Source organism: Chiloscyllium punctatum, chromosome 9, assembly GCF_047496795.1.
Source record: "Chiloscyllium punctatum isolate Juve2018m chromosome 9, sChiPun1.3, whole genome shotgun sequence".
In the NCBI taxonomy this organism is placed as follows: domain Eukaryota; kingdom Metazoa; phylum Chordata; class Chondrichthyes; order Orectolobiformes; family Hemiscylliidae; genus Chiloscyllium; species Chiloscyllium punctatum.
Genome location: NC_092747.1, coordinates 16,303,604 through 16,320,820, shown reverse-complemented (window position 1 = coordinate 16,320,820; position 17,217 = coordinate 16,303,604). Strand labels below are relative to the sequence as shown.

General features: G+C 43.2%; 1 protein-coding gene across 3 annotated transcripts in view; it reads left to right on the top strand.

The window, feature by feature from the left end:
- Positions 1 to 17,217, top strand: part of LOC140481159 (interleukin-21 receptor-like) — a 61,081-nt gene that overhangs the window by 21,686 nt on the left and 22,178 nt on the right. The window contains exons 2-5 of one of the 3 annotated variants that reach the window (XM_072576922.1): positions 688 to 826; positions 3,292 to 3,381; positions 14,640 to 14,760; positions 15,986 to 16,167. In XM_072576922.1, the coding sequence (XP_072433023.1) occupies positions 739 to 826; positions 3,292 to 3,381; positions 14,640 to 14,760; positions 15,986 to 16,167 (481 nt within the window). In that variant the 5' untranslated portion in view covers positions 688 to 738. The remainder of the gene's footprint in view (positions 1 to 687; positions 827 to 3,291; positions 3,382 to 14,639; positions 14,761 to 15,985; positions 16,168 to 17,217) is intronic. The other 2 variants (XM_072576923.1, XM_072576924.1) reach the window with 2 other exon arrangements.

Genomic DNA, 17,217 nt, shown 5'->3' with positions numbered 1-17,217 from the left:
TGTGTATGTGCTTATCACTACACATGTCTAGGTGAGTGTATGTTGTATGGCTGTGTGTATATGTGTGTGTGACTGTGTGTTTGTATGCATCATGTCTCTGTGTGTATTTCTGTCTGTGTATCTGTGTCATTGTGTGTGTGCCTGTCTCTATGTGTATCTGGGTGAGTGTGTGTTGTATGGCTGTGTGTATATGTGTATGTGACTATGTTTGTATTTGCATGCATCGTGTCTGTGTGTGTGCCCCTGTCTGTATATCTGCATATGTGCACTATTTGTGTAGGTGTCTGCATTGGTGTGTGTGTCATTTATTATGTGAAAGTGTGTGTCATTTATTTCTAAGAGTATGTCGTGTATGTGCATTGCGTGTACATGTGTTCCTGTATATGTTGTGTGTCCATGTCTGCTTGTGTGTGTCTGTGTAGTAATGATGTGTATTCTGTGTGTCCGTATCTGTGTGTATGATTGCCTGTGTCCATGCATGAAGAGTGCATGGAGATGTCATTGTAGATTGATCTTCCATTAAAGAAATTACATATTCTTTCTATTTTATTCCATGTCTTGGCACAGAGCCAGCCTAAATGGAAGCAAAACATTAGGAATTCAATATATTTAACATATCAGTGTTAAGCAAAAAAGTAGAAACAGTCAGGAAGCAACATTTTAATCGATATATGTCCTATTCCTCAGGTAGAGCTTGGACTGCGAGTGTTTTAATCTGCCCTTTACGCCACAAGCATCATGCTGTTTGTCCCAACTCTCTTGATAACAGCCATACTTTGGACAACAGCACTAAATGGAGCTGCTCTGACTTCCTTTGCACACATGAGTAAGTTATTTCAACATTTTAATATCAAAATAATCTGAGATAAATAACTGTATTTCAGTTGATAACCCATAATCTTTTACAATAAATCTCTCTGATGCCTTCGTTCCCATGTAGTGGTGGGCTTACGTAAGCACATTGAAATCTGGGTCACTGACAATGTCTCGCTGTTAACTCCAGCATGACCCTGCTGTGCATGTGACACATGTGGACACAGACATGGATACATAAACAAGTGGAAACAGGCACACACACAAACATATGCACACACAAATACAGGATCACACACAGACATGCACACAGACACATACACTCAAAACACACAAACACTAAATACACACATGCAGACTCAACACACAGATATACATCACACACACATACACACGCATGCAGATACACACTAAAACACAGATATACACACACACAGATACACACATACCCTTAGACATACACCCCACACTCACACAGACACACACACCACACATACAGGTATACACAGACACATATTCACACAGACACACACAACGGAAGACATTGATATTGTGGTTATGCCATTGGACTGATACTTCAGCAATCCAAGCCAATATTCTGAGGTTTTGGGTTTAAATCCCACCGAAGCAAAAGGTGAAAATTTGAATTCAATAACAATCTGAAGTTAAAAGCTAGTGTAATGGTGACTACATAACCACTGTCCATTGTTGTAAAAGCAGATTAGAAAGTTAGTTATGGGTGACTCAGTAGTTTGGGGGATATACTGTCTAGTTTACAGGTGAGATCGGGAGCCCCATATGGTCTGTTGCTTCCCATACTACCCGTGCCACAGACTTCACCATCTAGGCAAAGGGAGTCGAATGCTTGGCTTGAGGGATGGTGCTGATGGGAGGGGTTCAGAGTTTTGGAGTATTGGGATCACTTTTAGGAAAGGAGGAAGTTGTTCAGAAGAGATGGGCTTCACCTGAGCTAAAATGAAACTAATCTCTTGACTGAGAGATTAAATAGTATAGTGGGGGTAAATCCAAACTTGTAAGGCAGGGGGTAGGATAACTCATGAACTATCAGAGACAGCTAAAGAGAGAAGATGGTTAAGGAAGTGAAGGAAGGCTTGAGTGTTGGCAATGAACAAAGAAATGGTCACCTTCTAATGGGCAAGGAAGAGATAAATTGTATGTGTGACAATGCACAGAGTACACTGAACAAAACTGGAGAATTAGAAGCAGAAATTGCTCTGGGGGTTAGGACATAGTAGCAATAACAGAAATGTAGCTCAAGTCAGAACAGGACTGGATACTTAATGTACGGGGTTACAGGGCTTTTCAGACAAACAGGGCAGATAAAAAGGACATATAACAGTCTTGATCAAAAAATAGTATCATTACCCTTAAATGAGATGCATTTAATTACAATCAAATTTGGTTGGAGGAGGGAAACAGGAAGGGAGCAGTGATCCTGTTGGGTATTTATTATAGGCCTTCAAATAGTAAAGGAGAGGATTGGAGGCAGGTTTTTTTAGATTAGATTACTTACAGTGTGGAAACAGGCCCTTCAGCCCAACAAGTCCACACCGCCCCGCTGAAGCGCAACCCACCCATATCCCTACATCTACCCTTTTACCTAACATTACGGGCAATTTACCATGGCCAATTCACCTGACTTGCACATCTTTGGATTGTGGGAGGAAACCGGAGCACCCGGAGGAAACCCACGCAGACACGGGGAGAATGTGCAAACTCCACACAGAGAGTCGCCTGAGGCGGGAACTGAACCCGGGTCTCTGGCGCTGTGAGGCAGCAGAGCTAGCCACCGTGCCGCCCACGTTTAGGAATTCTACAGGACAGGAAGAGGAGAAATTTCTGCAATGTGAGCAGGAGCATTTCCTGGAACAGTCCATTTCCTGATTACAAGTGATGACGATGCATTGGATCTAATCCTAGGAAATGAGGCAGGCCAAGTAGAGAATGTAGAGTGAGGGAACATTTTGGAAATAGCAATCACAACTTAATGAGGGTCAATATTAGGTTTGAAAAGGATTACAATCAATCAATGGTTAAGATTTCAGATTGAAAAAGAACAGGTTTTAGGGGTCTAAAAAATTGGACTGGAGTATTTCGATTGAAAATGCATTTTGATGGATAAAACAGTGGATGAATAATGGGAGAATTTCAAAAGAGAGATGAGTTGGGTGCAATGAGAAATAAATGTGGGGTATCCAAAGTTAGGATATCCTGGATGTCTAAGATTATTGATGAGAAAATAATGAAGAGAAAAGAAGTATATAATGCAAGCAATAATAGGAATGGGAAATAAATGTGGGAGGGAGGCCAAGGCTGGGATAAGAGTCAGAAAGTGTAGCACTGGAAAAAGCACAGGATGAAAGACTCGTGCACAAAATGTTGATTCTCCTGCTCCTCGGATGCTGCCTGTTATGCTGTGCTTTTCCAGCACCACAATTTTCAACCCTGACTCTCCAGCATCTGCAGTCCTCACTTTCTCCATGACTGGAATAAGGAAGGCAAAGAGGAAGCATGAGAAAAGGATTGCAGGTCGTGCTAAAACAGAAGGTAAAATGTTCTTCAAATATATTGACAGCAAAAGATTAGGGAAGGATAGAGTGGGGCCCATAAGGAACACACAGTGTAAGTTGCTCACTGAAGCAAAGGATATGAAAGAGGAATTAACTTAATATATCGCTTCTGTCTTTACCAAATTTCCAAGTGACACAAATCCACGGGAGTGTGGTTGAGCCTTATCTAAACAATTAGTGATGGGCAAGAATTGCTGTAAATAAAATATTACCATAGCAATAAAGTGATGTCTACATCTCCTGAATAAATAAAGCTGACAGCTGCCAGCATTGGAAAGTTATGGTGACTCAAGTAGATCATTGGACTCAAAAGCACACAAGTAGCTTCGAAATCGACGTTTCGGGCAAAAGCCCTTCATCAGGCTTTTGCCCGAAACGTCGATTTCGAAGCTACTTGGATGCTGCCTGAACTGCTATGCTCTTCTAGCATCACTAATCCAGAATCTGGTTTCCAGCATCTGCAGTCATTGTTTTTACCTCAAAAGCACACAAGTCAAGGATCTGCTGTTGGATAAAACTCTTTCTATTCAGTCCCTATGTGAGAAGAGTCAACGTTTTTTGCCATACTTGCAATATTTGCCATATTCATTAGGATTCCAGAATACCTCATTAACCAGAGGGTCAACTTCTGTTGGTTTAAAACAGCAGATGTTATTTATAGAGTCATAGATAGTCATAGAGATGTACAACACGGAAACAGACTCTTTGGTCCATGCCGACCAGGTGTCCCAACCCAATCTAGTCCTACCTGCCAGCTCCCGGCCCATATCCCTCCAAACCCTTCCTCTTCATATAACCATCCAAATGCCTCTTAAATGTTGCAATTGTACCAGCCTCCACCACTTCCTCTGGCAGCTCATTCCATACACGTACCGCCCTCAGCGTGAAAACATTGCCCCTTAGGTCTCTTTTATACCTTTCCCCCTCACCCTAAACCCTCTAGATCTGGACACCCCCACCCCAGGGAAAAGACTTTGTCTATTTATCCTATCCATGCCCCTCATAATTTTGTAAACATCTATAAAGTCATCCCTCAGCCTCCGACGCTCCAGAGAACACAGCCCCAGCCTGTTCAGCCTCTCCCTGTGGCTCAAATCCTCCAACCCTGGCAACATCCTTGTAAATCTTTTCTGAACCCTTTCAAGTTTCACAACAACTTTCCAATAGGAAGGAGACCAGAATTGCACTCAATATTGCAACAGTGGCCTAACCAATGTCCTGTACAGCCACAACATGACCTCCCAACTCCTGTACTCAATACTCTGACCAATAAAAGAAAGAATACCAAATGCCCTCTTCACTATCCTATCTACCTGTGACTCCATTTTCAAGGAGCTATGAACCTGCACTCCAAGGTCTCTTTATTCAGCAACAGTGATTTATAAAAACATGAGAACATGAGAAAAACCATCAGCCAAGGTTGCATGTGAGCCCACAGCTGAGATGTGAATCTAAACAATGTTATCTTACACCGGCCAAATTTCTGAGGCCAGGAGGAGAAGACAGGCTGTCCTGGGATTGCTTACTCCAGAGGTTACACTGTTTTGCATGCATATTTTCAACTCTGAGGCCTTTAGTCAGCAGTTGGGTGGGACATCAACACATTCACAACCTATGGATGGGTCACAAGGCCACTTAAGTGGTTTTGCAGATCAGCCCCCCACTGTGGAGCCAGTGAAACATGACACCTTCTGGTGTGAGTTGAGGAGCCAAGGCACAGGAGGACTTTGCATTTTATTTCAATAAAACCCTAGCACGGTTATTAAGCCGCACTGTGCATGGCTGCTGGTCATCTAATGAAGGGGTTGTACCATCAGGTTCCTGCCTGGTATCTTTCTTTCACCTATAGAAATATTTTTTCTTGAGATGTAGGTCTTATGGGTTGGGCAATAATTGTCCCTAATTTTCTTTGAGTTGGTGGTGGGTAGCTGCTTTCTTGAAATTCTGTTGTCCCTGGGCTGCAGGTCCCTTGGGATAAAGGGAGGCTGTTAGGAAGAGAATTCCAGAATTTTGACCCAGGGACATTGAAAGAGCAATGATATATTTTCAAATCAGGTTACTGATATTTTGTTTGGACATTGGAATATTGTGTTGGAATATTGTGAGCAATTCCGGTCTTCCAATCAGAAAGATGTTGTGAAACTTGAAAGGGTTCAGAAAAGATTTACAAGGATGTTGCCAGGATTGAGGATTTGAGCTATAGGGAAAGGCTAAACAGTCCGGGGCTGTTTTCCCTCGATCATCAGAGCCTGAGGGGTGACATTACAGAGGTTTATAAAATCATGAGGGGCATGGATAGGATAAATAGACAAAGTCTTTTCCCTGGGGTGGGGGAGACCAGAACGAGAGGGCATAGGTTTAGGGTGAGAGGGGACAGATATAAAAGAGACCGAAGGGGCAACTTTTTCATGCAAGTGAGGTACGTGTATGGAATAAGCTGCCAGAGGAAGTGGTGGAGGCTTGTACAATTGCAACATTTAAAAGGCATTTAGATGAATAGGAAGGGTTTGGAGGGATATAGGCCGGGTGATGGCAGGTGGGACTAGATTGGGTTGGGATATCTGTTCTACATGGACAAGTTGGACCAAAGGGTCTGTTTCTACATAGAACATAGAACATAGAAAAATACAGCGCAGTACAGGCCCTTTGGCCCTCGATGTTGCACCGATCCAAGCCCACCTAACCTACACTAGCCCACTATCCTCCATATGCCTATCCAATGCCCGTTTAAATGCCCATAAGGAGGGAGAGTCCACCACTGCTACTGGCAGGGCATTCCATGAACTCACGACTCGCTGAGGAAAGAATCTACCCCTAACATCTGTCCTATACCTACCACCCCTTAATTTAAAGCTATGCCCCCTCGTAATAGCTGACTCCATACGCGGAAAAAGGTTCTCATGGTCAACCCTATCTAAACCCCTAATCATCTTGTACACCTCTATCAAGTCACCTCTAAACCTTCTTTTCTCCAATGAAAACAGCCCCAAGTGCCTCAGCCTTTCCTCGTATGATCTTCCTACCATACCAGGCAACATCCTGGTAAACCTCCTCTGCACCCGTTCCAGTGCCTCCACATCCTTCCTATAGTATGGCGACCAAAACTGCACACAATATTCCAGATGCAGCCGCATCAAAGACTTATACAACTGCAACATGACCTCAGGACTCCGAAACTCAATTCATATACCAATAAAAGCCAGTACGCCATATGCCTTCTTCACCACACTATATACCTGGGTGACAACTTTCAGAGATCTGTGTACATGGACACCAAGATCCCTCTGCTCATCCACACTACCAAGTATCCGACCATTAGCCCAGTACCCCATCTTTTTGTTACTCATACCAAAGTGAATCACCTCACACTTACCCACATTGACCTCCATTTGTCATCTTTCTGCCCAGCTCTGCAGCTTATCTATATCCCGCTGTAACCTGCCACATCCTTCCTCACCGTCAACAACTCCACTGACTTTCGTATCATCTGCAAGCTTGCTCACCCAACCTTCTAGCACCTCCTCTGGGTCATTTATAAAAATGACAAACAGCAATGGTCCCAAAACAGATCCTTGCGAAACACCGCTAGTAACTGCACTCCAAGATGAACCTTTACCATCAACTACTACCCTCTGTCTTCTTCCAGCCAGCCAATTCCTAATCCAAACCTCCAACTCACCCTCAATGCCATACCTCCGTATTTTTTGCAGTAGCCTACCATGGGGAACCTTATCAAACGCCTTACTAAAATCCATATACACCACATCTACCGCTTTATCCTCGTCCACCTCCTTAGTCACCTTCTCAAAGAATTCAATAAGGTTTGTGAGGCAAGATCTGCCCTTCACAAAACCATGCTGACTATCCTTGATCACATTATTCCTATCCAGATGTTCATAAATCCTATCCCTTACAATTCTCTCCAAGACTTTACCCACAACAGAAGTGAGGCTCACTGACCTATAGTTACTAGGGTTATCCCTACTCCCCTTCTTGAACGAGAGAACCACATTTGCTATCCTCCAGTCTTCTGGCACTGTTCCTGTAGACAACAAGGACATAAAAATCAAGGCCAATGGCTCTGCAATCTCCTCCCTTGCTTCCCAGAGAATCCTAGGATAAATGCCATCAGGCCCAGGGGACTTATCTATTTTCACCCTTTCCAGAATTTCCAACACCTCTTCCCTACATACCTCAAAGCCGTCCATTCTAATTAATTGTGACCCAGTATTCACATCGGCAACAATGTCCTGTTCCTGAGTGAATACTGATAAAAAGTATTCATTCAGTGTTTCCCCAATTTCTTCAGACTCCACACGCAACTTCCCACTACTATCCTTGACTGGACCTATTCCTACCCTAGTCATTCTTTTATTCCTGACATACCTATAGAAAGCCTTTGGGTTTTTCCCTAATCCTACCAACTAAGGACTTTTCATGTCCCCTCCTTGCTGCTCTTAGCTCTCTCTTCAGATCCTTCCTGGCTACCTTATAACTCTCAATCGCCCCAATTGAACCTTCACGCCTCATCTTTACATAGGCCGCCCTCTTCCCTTTAACAAGGGATTCCAATTCCTTATTAAACCACGGCTCCCTCACACGACCCTTTCCTCCCTGCCTGACAGGTACATACTTATCAAGGACACTCAATAGTTGCTCCTTGAACAATCTCCACATATCAATTGCGCCCTTGCCTTGAAGCCTACTTTTCCAAGCCACGCATCCTAAGTCGTGCCTCACCGCATCATAATTTCCCTGCCCCCAGCTATAACTCTTGCCCTTCTATGCACATTTATCCCTCTCCATCACTAGAGTAAAAGTCACCGAATTGTGGTCACTGTCCCCAAAGTGCTCACCTACCTCCAATTCTAACACCTGGCCTGGTTCGTTACCCAGAACCAAATCCAGTATGGCCTCACCTCTTGTTGGCCTGTCTACATATTGTGTCAGGAAACCCTCCTGCACACATTGGACAAACACCGACCCCTCTAATGAACTTGAGCTATAGCTTTCCCAGTCAATATCAGGAACGTTAAAGTCCCCATAACAACCACCCTATTATTTTCACTCTTCTCCTGAATCATCCTTGCAATCCTTTCTTCTACGTCTCTCGGACTATTAGGAGGCCTGTAGAAAACTCCTAACAGGGTGACCTCACCTTTCCTATTCCTAACCTCAGCCCAAGCTACCTCAGATGGCGAGTCTTCATCCATCGTCCTTTCCACCGCTGTAATACTATCTTTGACAAGCAATGCCACACCTCCCCCTCTTTTACCCCCACCTCTGACCCTACTAAAACATTTAAACCCTGGAACCTGCAACAGCCAATCCTGTCCCTGTTCTACCCATGTCTCCGTAATAGCCACAACACCGAAATCCCAGGTACCAACCCACGCTGCAAGTTCACCTACCTTATTTCGTATACTTCTTGCATTGAAGTATACACACTTCAAGCCACTTTCCTGTTTACAGGCACCCTCCTTTGAGATTGATACCATGTTCCTAACCTCCCTACACTCCAGGTCCTGCACCCTAAAGCTACAGTCTAGGTTCCCATGCCCCTGCAGAGTTAGTTTAAACCCCCCCCCAAGAGCACTAGCAAACCTCCCCCTAAGGATACTGGTGCCCCTCAGGTTCAGGTGGAGACCATCCTGTTTATAGAGGTTCCACCTTCCCCAGAAAGAACCCCAGTTATCCAGATACTGTGCTGTACATCTCTATGACTCTATGACTCTATGCTGTGTGACTTGGGAAGTATCTTGTCAGTAGTGCTATTCCCATGTATCTGCAGCCTTTGTCTTTCAAACTACTATCACCTAAATTCCTGGTATGGAAGGTGTTAATTAAAAGTTCTTGGTGGGGTGTTCAGGTACATCTTGTAGGTGGTCCACATGCTGCCAATGTTTAGGACAATTGATGGACAGCCAATCAAATGGACAGCTTTGTCCAGGATGGCACCTAGCTTCTTAGGATCAGAGGGTGTCTCCATTTTGAGGCATCCATATTAGACTTGAAATGTGAACGTTATTTCTCTCTCCACATACGCTGCTTGACCTGTTGACTTCTTCCAACACCTTCTGTTTATAATCTGTTTGCTTTCATGGTTGGGTCTGTGTGCTTTCACTTGAACCCAAAGCAACTTGACTCAAATGGTGGAAGTGTGCCAACTGAACCATGGCCAATGCATAATTAGGCCAAACATTAAATCACTGAGCTATTTATATTTTAATCAACTTGTCAGTAGATTATTTATAGGCTAATTTCTGGTTCACTGAAGCTGTTTATTGTCGTCATTGTAATGAGCTGAAAATGTGTTGCTGGAAAAGCGCAGCAGGTCAGGCAGCATCCAAGAAGCAGGAGAATTGACATTTCGGGCATGAGCCCTTCTTCAGGAATCAGGGAGGAAGAAAGCTTTTTCAAGGAAGGCATCCTTGTAAGAGGATTCGCAGCAGGTTAAAATCTTCTAGGAGAAAATGAGGACTGCAGATGCTGGAGATCAGAGCTGAAAATGTGTTGCTGGAAAAGCGCAGCAGGTCAGGCAGCATCCAAGGAGCAGGAGAATCGATGTTTCGGGCATGATCATTCCTGAAGAAGGGCTGATGCCCGAAACGTCGATTCTCCTGCTCCTTGGATGCTGCCTGACCTGCTGCGCTTTTCCAGCAACACATTTTCAGCTCTGATCTCCAGCATCTGCAGTCCTCACTTTCTCCTAGTCATTGTAATGAGGTCAGCCAGGTGGACCTCATAGAATATAGGTTCCCTGATTGGGGCTGTTAACCTGGTCCAATCAGGGAGCCCAGGCTGACAGATATAAACAGGAGTGACAGAGGTTCTGCTCCCCTTCAGAGCTGGCTCTGAGGAAGCCGGATTCAGTGTCAAGAACTTTTGACATGTAAATAAAGGGTGACTTGATGACCAGATACTGGCTTCTGTGGATTTATTTCACTTAAAGCCTGGGCAATGAGGCTTTTCATATAGAATACATCCTCCCTGTGATAGCTTTTATAGAGACCCCATGCATGGCCAAAATCAGGATGTTAATGAGTGCGAAAACAATATTGTGACATTCAGTCATGCATGGAGCAGTTTTGCAGATTCATTGTCATTATGAAATCATGGGTGGCTCAACTGATATTATCAACTACTGTTGCAAAGGGAAATGTTTTTCTCTGCCTTGTGGATAAGATGCATTAAAATAATAATCAGAATATTAAAAATGGGAAAAATGAATATATCTTTAGGCATTATAATTGTTGCTTTATGACATCACTTTCAATAAATACAAGCAAAATTGTCATAACCCATCTTGTTGGAGTTCTCGTGATGATCTTCAATATTCAAGCAAGTCTCATGCAACTCATTACCACTGCTGTTGCACGCTGATTTCCTTTAGTCTTATTGAATCCCCACAGCATAGAAGCAGGCCATTCAGCCTATCGAGTTCACACTGACCCTCCAAAGAGCATTCAACCCAGACTCACTCACACCTCCCCCCCCCCCCAGCTTATAACCCTGCATTCCCCATGGCTAATCTGCCTAGCCCACACATCTCTTGACAATACGGGCAATTTAGTATGACCAATCCCCCTGACTGGCACATCTTTGGACTGTGGGAGGAGACTCACACAGACACAAGGAGAAGATACAAACTCCACACAGACAGTCACTCAAGGCTGGAATCAAAACCAGATCCCTGCGCTATGAGGCAGCAGTGCTAACCACCGAGCCACTGTGTCACCCATGCTCACGTGTAATAGTTCAGCTGCCTGCATCCACCTGCTAATACTCCATACCCCTGTATTTATGAAAGTTCCATTTGAAAGTTATGTTTTGAATCTGTGTCAATGATTGTATCAGCTGTGCATTCCAGTCATAGTGTCATTGAGATTTACAGCAAAGAAAGAGGCCCTTCAGCTCACTGTGTCTATGCTGGTTGTCAAGCACCTATCTACTTTAGCCCTGTGTTCCCTAAGAACTAGAAGGAGCCCCTCAAGCCTGCCAATTAATACGATCATGGCTGATCTCATCTCAGCTTCAACTCCACTTTCCCACCTACTCTCCATAACCCTTTAATCTTTTGTGAATTAAAAAAGCTGTCTGTTATCTCCTCCTTAAATATATAGAACATAGAAGAATACAGCACAGTACAGGCCCTTCGGCCCTCGATGTTGCGCCGATCAAAGCCCACCTAACCTACACTAACCCACTATCCTCCATATACCTATCCAATGCCCGTTTAAATGCCCATAAAGAGGGAGAGTCCACCACTGCTACTGGCAGGGCATTCCATGAACATACGACTCGCTGAGTGAAGAACCTACCCCTAACATCAGTCCTATATCTACCCCCCCTTAATTTAAAGCTAAATGTATTCAGTTTCCTGGCATGCACCACCCTCTAGGATATTGAATTCCACTGATGCACAACCCTTTAAGAGAACAACTGAGGCAGTAGGATGGAAAGCATTGTGGAGAAAACCCTTCATTGTGAGTGGATTTGATTGTCACAGAAACTCTCATTCCTCCTCAGCAAAATGCCTGTTCAGTTCACTGAGTAATGCTGTTAAAGATCACCGCAGAAGTGGTTTAATGGTTTTGTGAACAGTTTAGCAAGATGTCAACAGAGGAACTTACAGTAGGTGGGACTTCCCAGGAAGTCTGACTAACCTTATTGTGAAGGTAAATGTATAAGCCACGGTACACCGAGGAGATTGTGAGGAAGTGGCTTGGGACTTTCTCTCTGAATATGTAATGGACTGTGGTTTCTACATTTGATTATAAATGGCACATTGCATAATCACAAATGTAAATTCTTCCCTGTCCAATGTCATCAGACATCAGAACAGGGCAAAGCCAACATCCCAACAATTTCAGGATGGTGGTGAATTCACTTGAGATGATGCATAGGACATAAGAATATAACAAAACAAAAAAAAACCCAGAGAAAACTGCAGATGCTGGAAATCAGAAGCAAAAACCGAAAATGCTGGAGAAACTCATCAGGTCGGAGTTAATGTTTCTGATCCAGTGACCCTTCTTCACGACTGGTTCTGGAGCGTGATTTCTCTCCACAGACCTGTTCAGAGTTTCCAGCAATGTCTGTTTGATTTGTAATGCAAGAATATAACTTGATTAGATTAGAATCCCGACAGTGTGAAAACAGGCCCTCTCAGCCCAACAGGTCCACACTTGACCCTGATTTTCATTCCATTGGTCTCCAGAGTGGCAAATTGAAAAGATTGTGAGTACAGGCACCATGCCAACTGTTTGAAGCATTGTCTTTGACCTTCGAATGCAACAAATAACTTTACACACAATAATGGACACTAGACAGCATGTGAATAAATATTTCAACAAACTAGCACAAAAATTATAGTCTGAATTCCTTTTTTCTCTAAAGTTATGAGGAGCAGGCTGCTTAAAGCAAAAACAGAACACGTGGTCTGGAAATATTTTTACATATGAATTAGGAGCCCTTCAACCTATACTTCCATTTAATGAAATTATGACTGATCAGTTGCGTTTCAAATTCCACATTTCGATCAACTGTCCATCCCCTCTGCCCAACAAGAATCTACCTCAAAGATATGTAATAATCTTGACCCAGGCATCCTTTGAGGCAATGTTCCAAAGTTGCACATTCCTCTGAGAGAGAAAAAAAATTCCCTCGTCTCTGACCTAAAGAGGTGACACCTAATTTTAAAACAGTGTCTGCTTGTTTGAGACTGACCCCCAAGAGTATACATCTTTTCCAAATCCAGCTTAGCAAGACTGTGTAAGGCCTTATGAACTTCAAGCACATTACCCCTCATTCTTCTAGACTCCAACTAAAACAATCGCAGCCTATCTAATAAATCCTCAAAAGACCAACCATTCATTTCAGGTGTCAATCTAGTAAATGCCTTCTGAGCTGACTCCATTGCATTTACATTTCTGCCTTAAATAAGAAAATCAAAGGTGCAGGCAGTATTTGAGATATGGTGTCACCAATTCTCCATATAATTAAGCCATAGCCTCTTTATATTTCTGCTCAATTTCTCTTGAATAAAACATAGCGTCCCCTTAATCACTTGCTGTACTTTTTTGTGACTCATGCACCAGAATACCTGGATGACTCTAAACTTTGGAAATCTTCAGAGTTGAGAATGTGTTGCTGGAAAAGCACAGCAGGGCAGGCAGCATCTGAGGAGCAGGAAAATCGACGTTTCGGGCAAAGACCCTTCGTCAGGATCCTGATGAAGGGCTCCAGCCCGAAACATCGACTTTCCTGCTCCTCGGATGCTGCCTGACCAGCTGTGCTTTTCCAGCAACACACTCTCAACTCTGATCTCCAGCATCTGCAGACCTCACTATCCTCTTTGGAAATCTTCAGTCCTTTTTCATTTAAATAATACTCTGCTTTTCTAAAATACTTCAAAAGGAGTGATTTTACATTTTCCCTCATTATACTCCATCTGCCAAACTTTGGCCCATTCACTTAACCTGTCTACATCCATCTGAATCCTTATTATGTTCATCCTCCATGATAGTTTCTTACACCTCTGATTTCTTTTCGCAGATGCTGCTAGACCTGCTGAGCTTTTCCAGCAATTCCAAATTTTGTTTCTAATTTACAGTATCTGCAGTTCTTTCGGTCTTTATTTATCCAATACAACCCTGATTCCTTTTCTATCTGCTATAAACTACCCATTACAGAGAGTGTTGAACTCTGCCTGGACAATCACAAAGGCCAACCTCCCATCTACAGAATCCATCTACCAGGCCCACTGTCAAAAAAAGGCCTCCAGCATTCTTAAAGATCCATCCCACCCTGGCAATGTTTTTTGACAACCTCTACCACCGGGGAGAAGGTACAGAAGCCTGAACACACACACCAGCCGATTTCGTAACAGTTTCTACCCTACTGTTAGAATACCAAATGGACTCATAAACCCTTAACATTCGCCTGTACCTGTGTTTTTGTTTTTGCCACTGTTTACCTATTATTTACTTATCTATGCTATTTAACAATGTGATTCTCCTGTATTGCTCACAGGACAAAGCTTTTCACTGTGCCTCGGTACACATGACAATAAATTCAATTCAATTCAACTCAATTTAATTCAATTCTCACCCTCCAGAAGAAAAACACGGCTTTGATTTACTCATTTCCTTTGTCAGATATCAACAGAAAGTCAGGCTTTTATCTTCGTATTGAATATGTATGTAATTTTTTTCAATTATTTCATTGGCACAGGTAATCACATTTCCTCAATCCACAACCTGTCGTGTATGTTTTATAATGACCGACAAATGACCTGTACCTGGGGTATTAGCGCACAAGCACCAGCGGATGCACAGTACCATTTGACTTATGGGTAAGTGTAAACATTTACTCATCTATGCAACTGTCTAGAGCCTGAAATGGCTGTTTTGAGTTCTATCAGAATTTAAGAGATGGTGCGTTTCAGTTCAAAAGCAAAATTGTGCAGGTTGTAGAAATCTGATGTTAAGAGCAGAAAATCTTCAGCTAATCTGGCAGCATCTATGGAAACAGAAGCAGGGTTAAGAGGCAGAACGGCCAGGAGCCTGTGGAGGCAGAGCCGGGTTAGTGTTGTGGGCTTCTCCGGCAGCCAAGTTGCAATGCCACTCAGTGCCTTCCCGCCACTCAGATAGCTCCCTGCCTTAGGCCATGGTGCAGGTGAGCTGTTGTTACTACACCGAACCCAATCAGCCTTTCTCGCTCTGCATTCACAATACAATAAAGTTAGCCCCCAAATAGTGGCTCCAATGGTTCCTAACCAAGACTTGTGAATAACCAATCCCAGACTTTGTGAATAATTCATTACTAGACACCAGTTTAGTATCTTAAGTAAAATATTTAACAGTGTATTAGCTGCAAAATAACTTCAGCAGAGAGAAAATTAAATAATACAGTCAGCTGTTTAATGTCAGTCTCCATTCAAACAGTCAAACAAACAAAGTTAAGGGGTAAATAAATGAAAATATTACATTTAGCTTTGTCTCATCGGTGTAAATGTGTAATCCTTGGCTGTTTTCTGAAACATTAAACAGGGTCACCCAGACAAAGGCAGCACTGCTTCAAACTCAGCTTTCTACTCTTTGAACCTTTCGAAGCAAGTTATCAGACTAGGCAAGATTGGATAGTCCCTCTCGCTGTTTGGGAGAGGTGCAACCGCAATAAAGTCAGTCTCCATGGACTAGTTGTTTAAGGGTGTGGAGGAAGTGGCTAATGGAGTCATCCCTCTAAAGAGAAGGCTGTGAGCAGAAATGATCCCTTGAGGGGGACTTTTCTTCTTCATTTGACAGGGCCTGCCACCTCATCAACCCTTTGCAAATATTTGAATACATTCGCCTATTTGTTTGTGCCTCCACTCAGAGGCACTGTCCAATTCTCAGAGCCACCTTAGCAGAGCGTAACAGTCCAGGAGGCTGCTAATGCCCTGAAATTGGGTAAGCAATATCAGGAGTCTGTCCACCATCCTGTCATTACCTTAACTGATGTGATAATCATTCTTTCAGAAAAAATGCATTACTCACGCGTGCACACACTCATTTACTTCTTAAACATGATCTTTCCAGGATTTTATATGAACAAAATACCGAGTCCAGAACAATCTCTCGTAAGAATGGTTGGAGAAATGTGACCTGCCATGTTCAGGACGTTGGCTTTGTGCTCTTCAACGAGATGCAGATTTGTGTCACTGAATTAGGCCAAAACTTCTCGAAACCTCACTGCATAGATTTGACACCAGTCATCTATTGTAAGAGTCATTCATTTTCAATTTATATTGACTTTAGTTCTCTATTGTAAGATTGAAATAAGTCCTAAAAATAAACGTACCTATTTATAGCCAGAATGGCATTAACAATAAGAATCGAAACCCACCATTAAGGGTAGCCCCCTCACACCCACATTAGCCACATTACTGAATGAGCTGAATGAGTCCTGAAGTACATAGTCGCTCGACTGGGTCTGCGGCAGCAGGGTAGGGCACTAACAAGAGGGAAAAACAAACTTGATCTGATCCTCACCAAATTGCCTGCCGCAGATGCATCTGTACAGGACAGTATCGGTAAGACTGGCCCCCTCACAATCCTTTGGAGATGTAGTCCCATCTTCCCATTAAGGATAATTTTCATCATGTGTGGCATGATCACTGTGGCAAATGAGATAAATTTTGAACAGAACTAGCAATGCAAGACTGGGCATCTGTAAGGCATTGTGGACCATCATCTGCAGCAGAATTGTACTCCACCACAACCTGCAATGTGAGGTTGTGAATGGGAACGGACAATTACACAACTTATTGAAGGAGGAGGCTCCACAAATATCCCCAGCGATAGGAGAGCCTAGCACATTAGTGCAAGCTATTGTATTTTGTATTTGCTATAATCTTCAGGCAGAAGTGCTGGGTGGATGACCTACATCAGCATCCTGTGGAGGTCCCCAGCATTGCAGGTACCAGTCTTCAACCAATTCAATTCACTCTGTGTGATATCAAGGAACGGTAGGAGGCACTGGATACAGCAAAAGCTAACAGGCCCTGAAAACATATCAGCAATAGTATTGATGACAGGTGCTCCAGAATTAGCCAAGCTCTTCCAGTATAACTACAACTATCTGGTAACTTTTCAAACTCTTCAGGTATGCCGTCTACACTAAAAAACAGCGTATATCCAACCCAGCCAATTACACCCTATCAGTCTATCCTCAATCTTTCTGTAAAGTGATGGAATGAGTCCTCACGTGCAATCACGCAACATCTACTCAGCATTAACTAGCTGACTGTTGCTCAGTTTGGGTTCCGCTG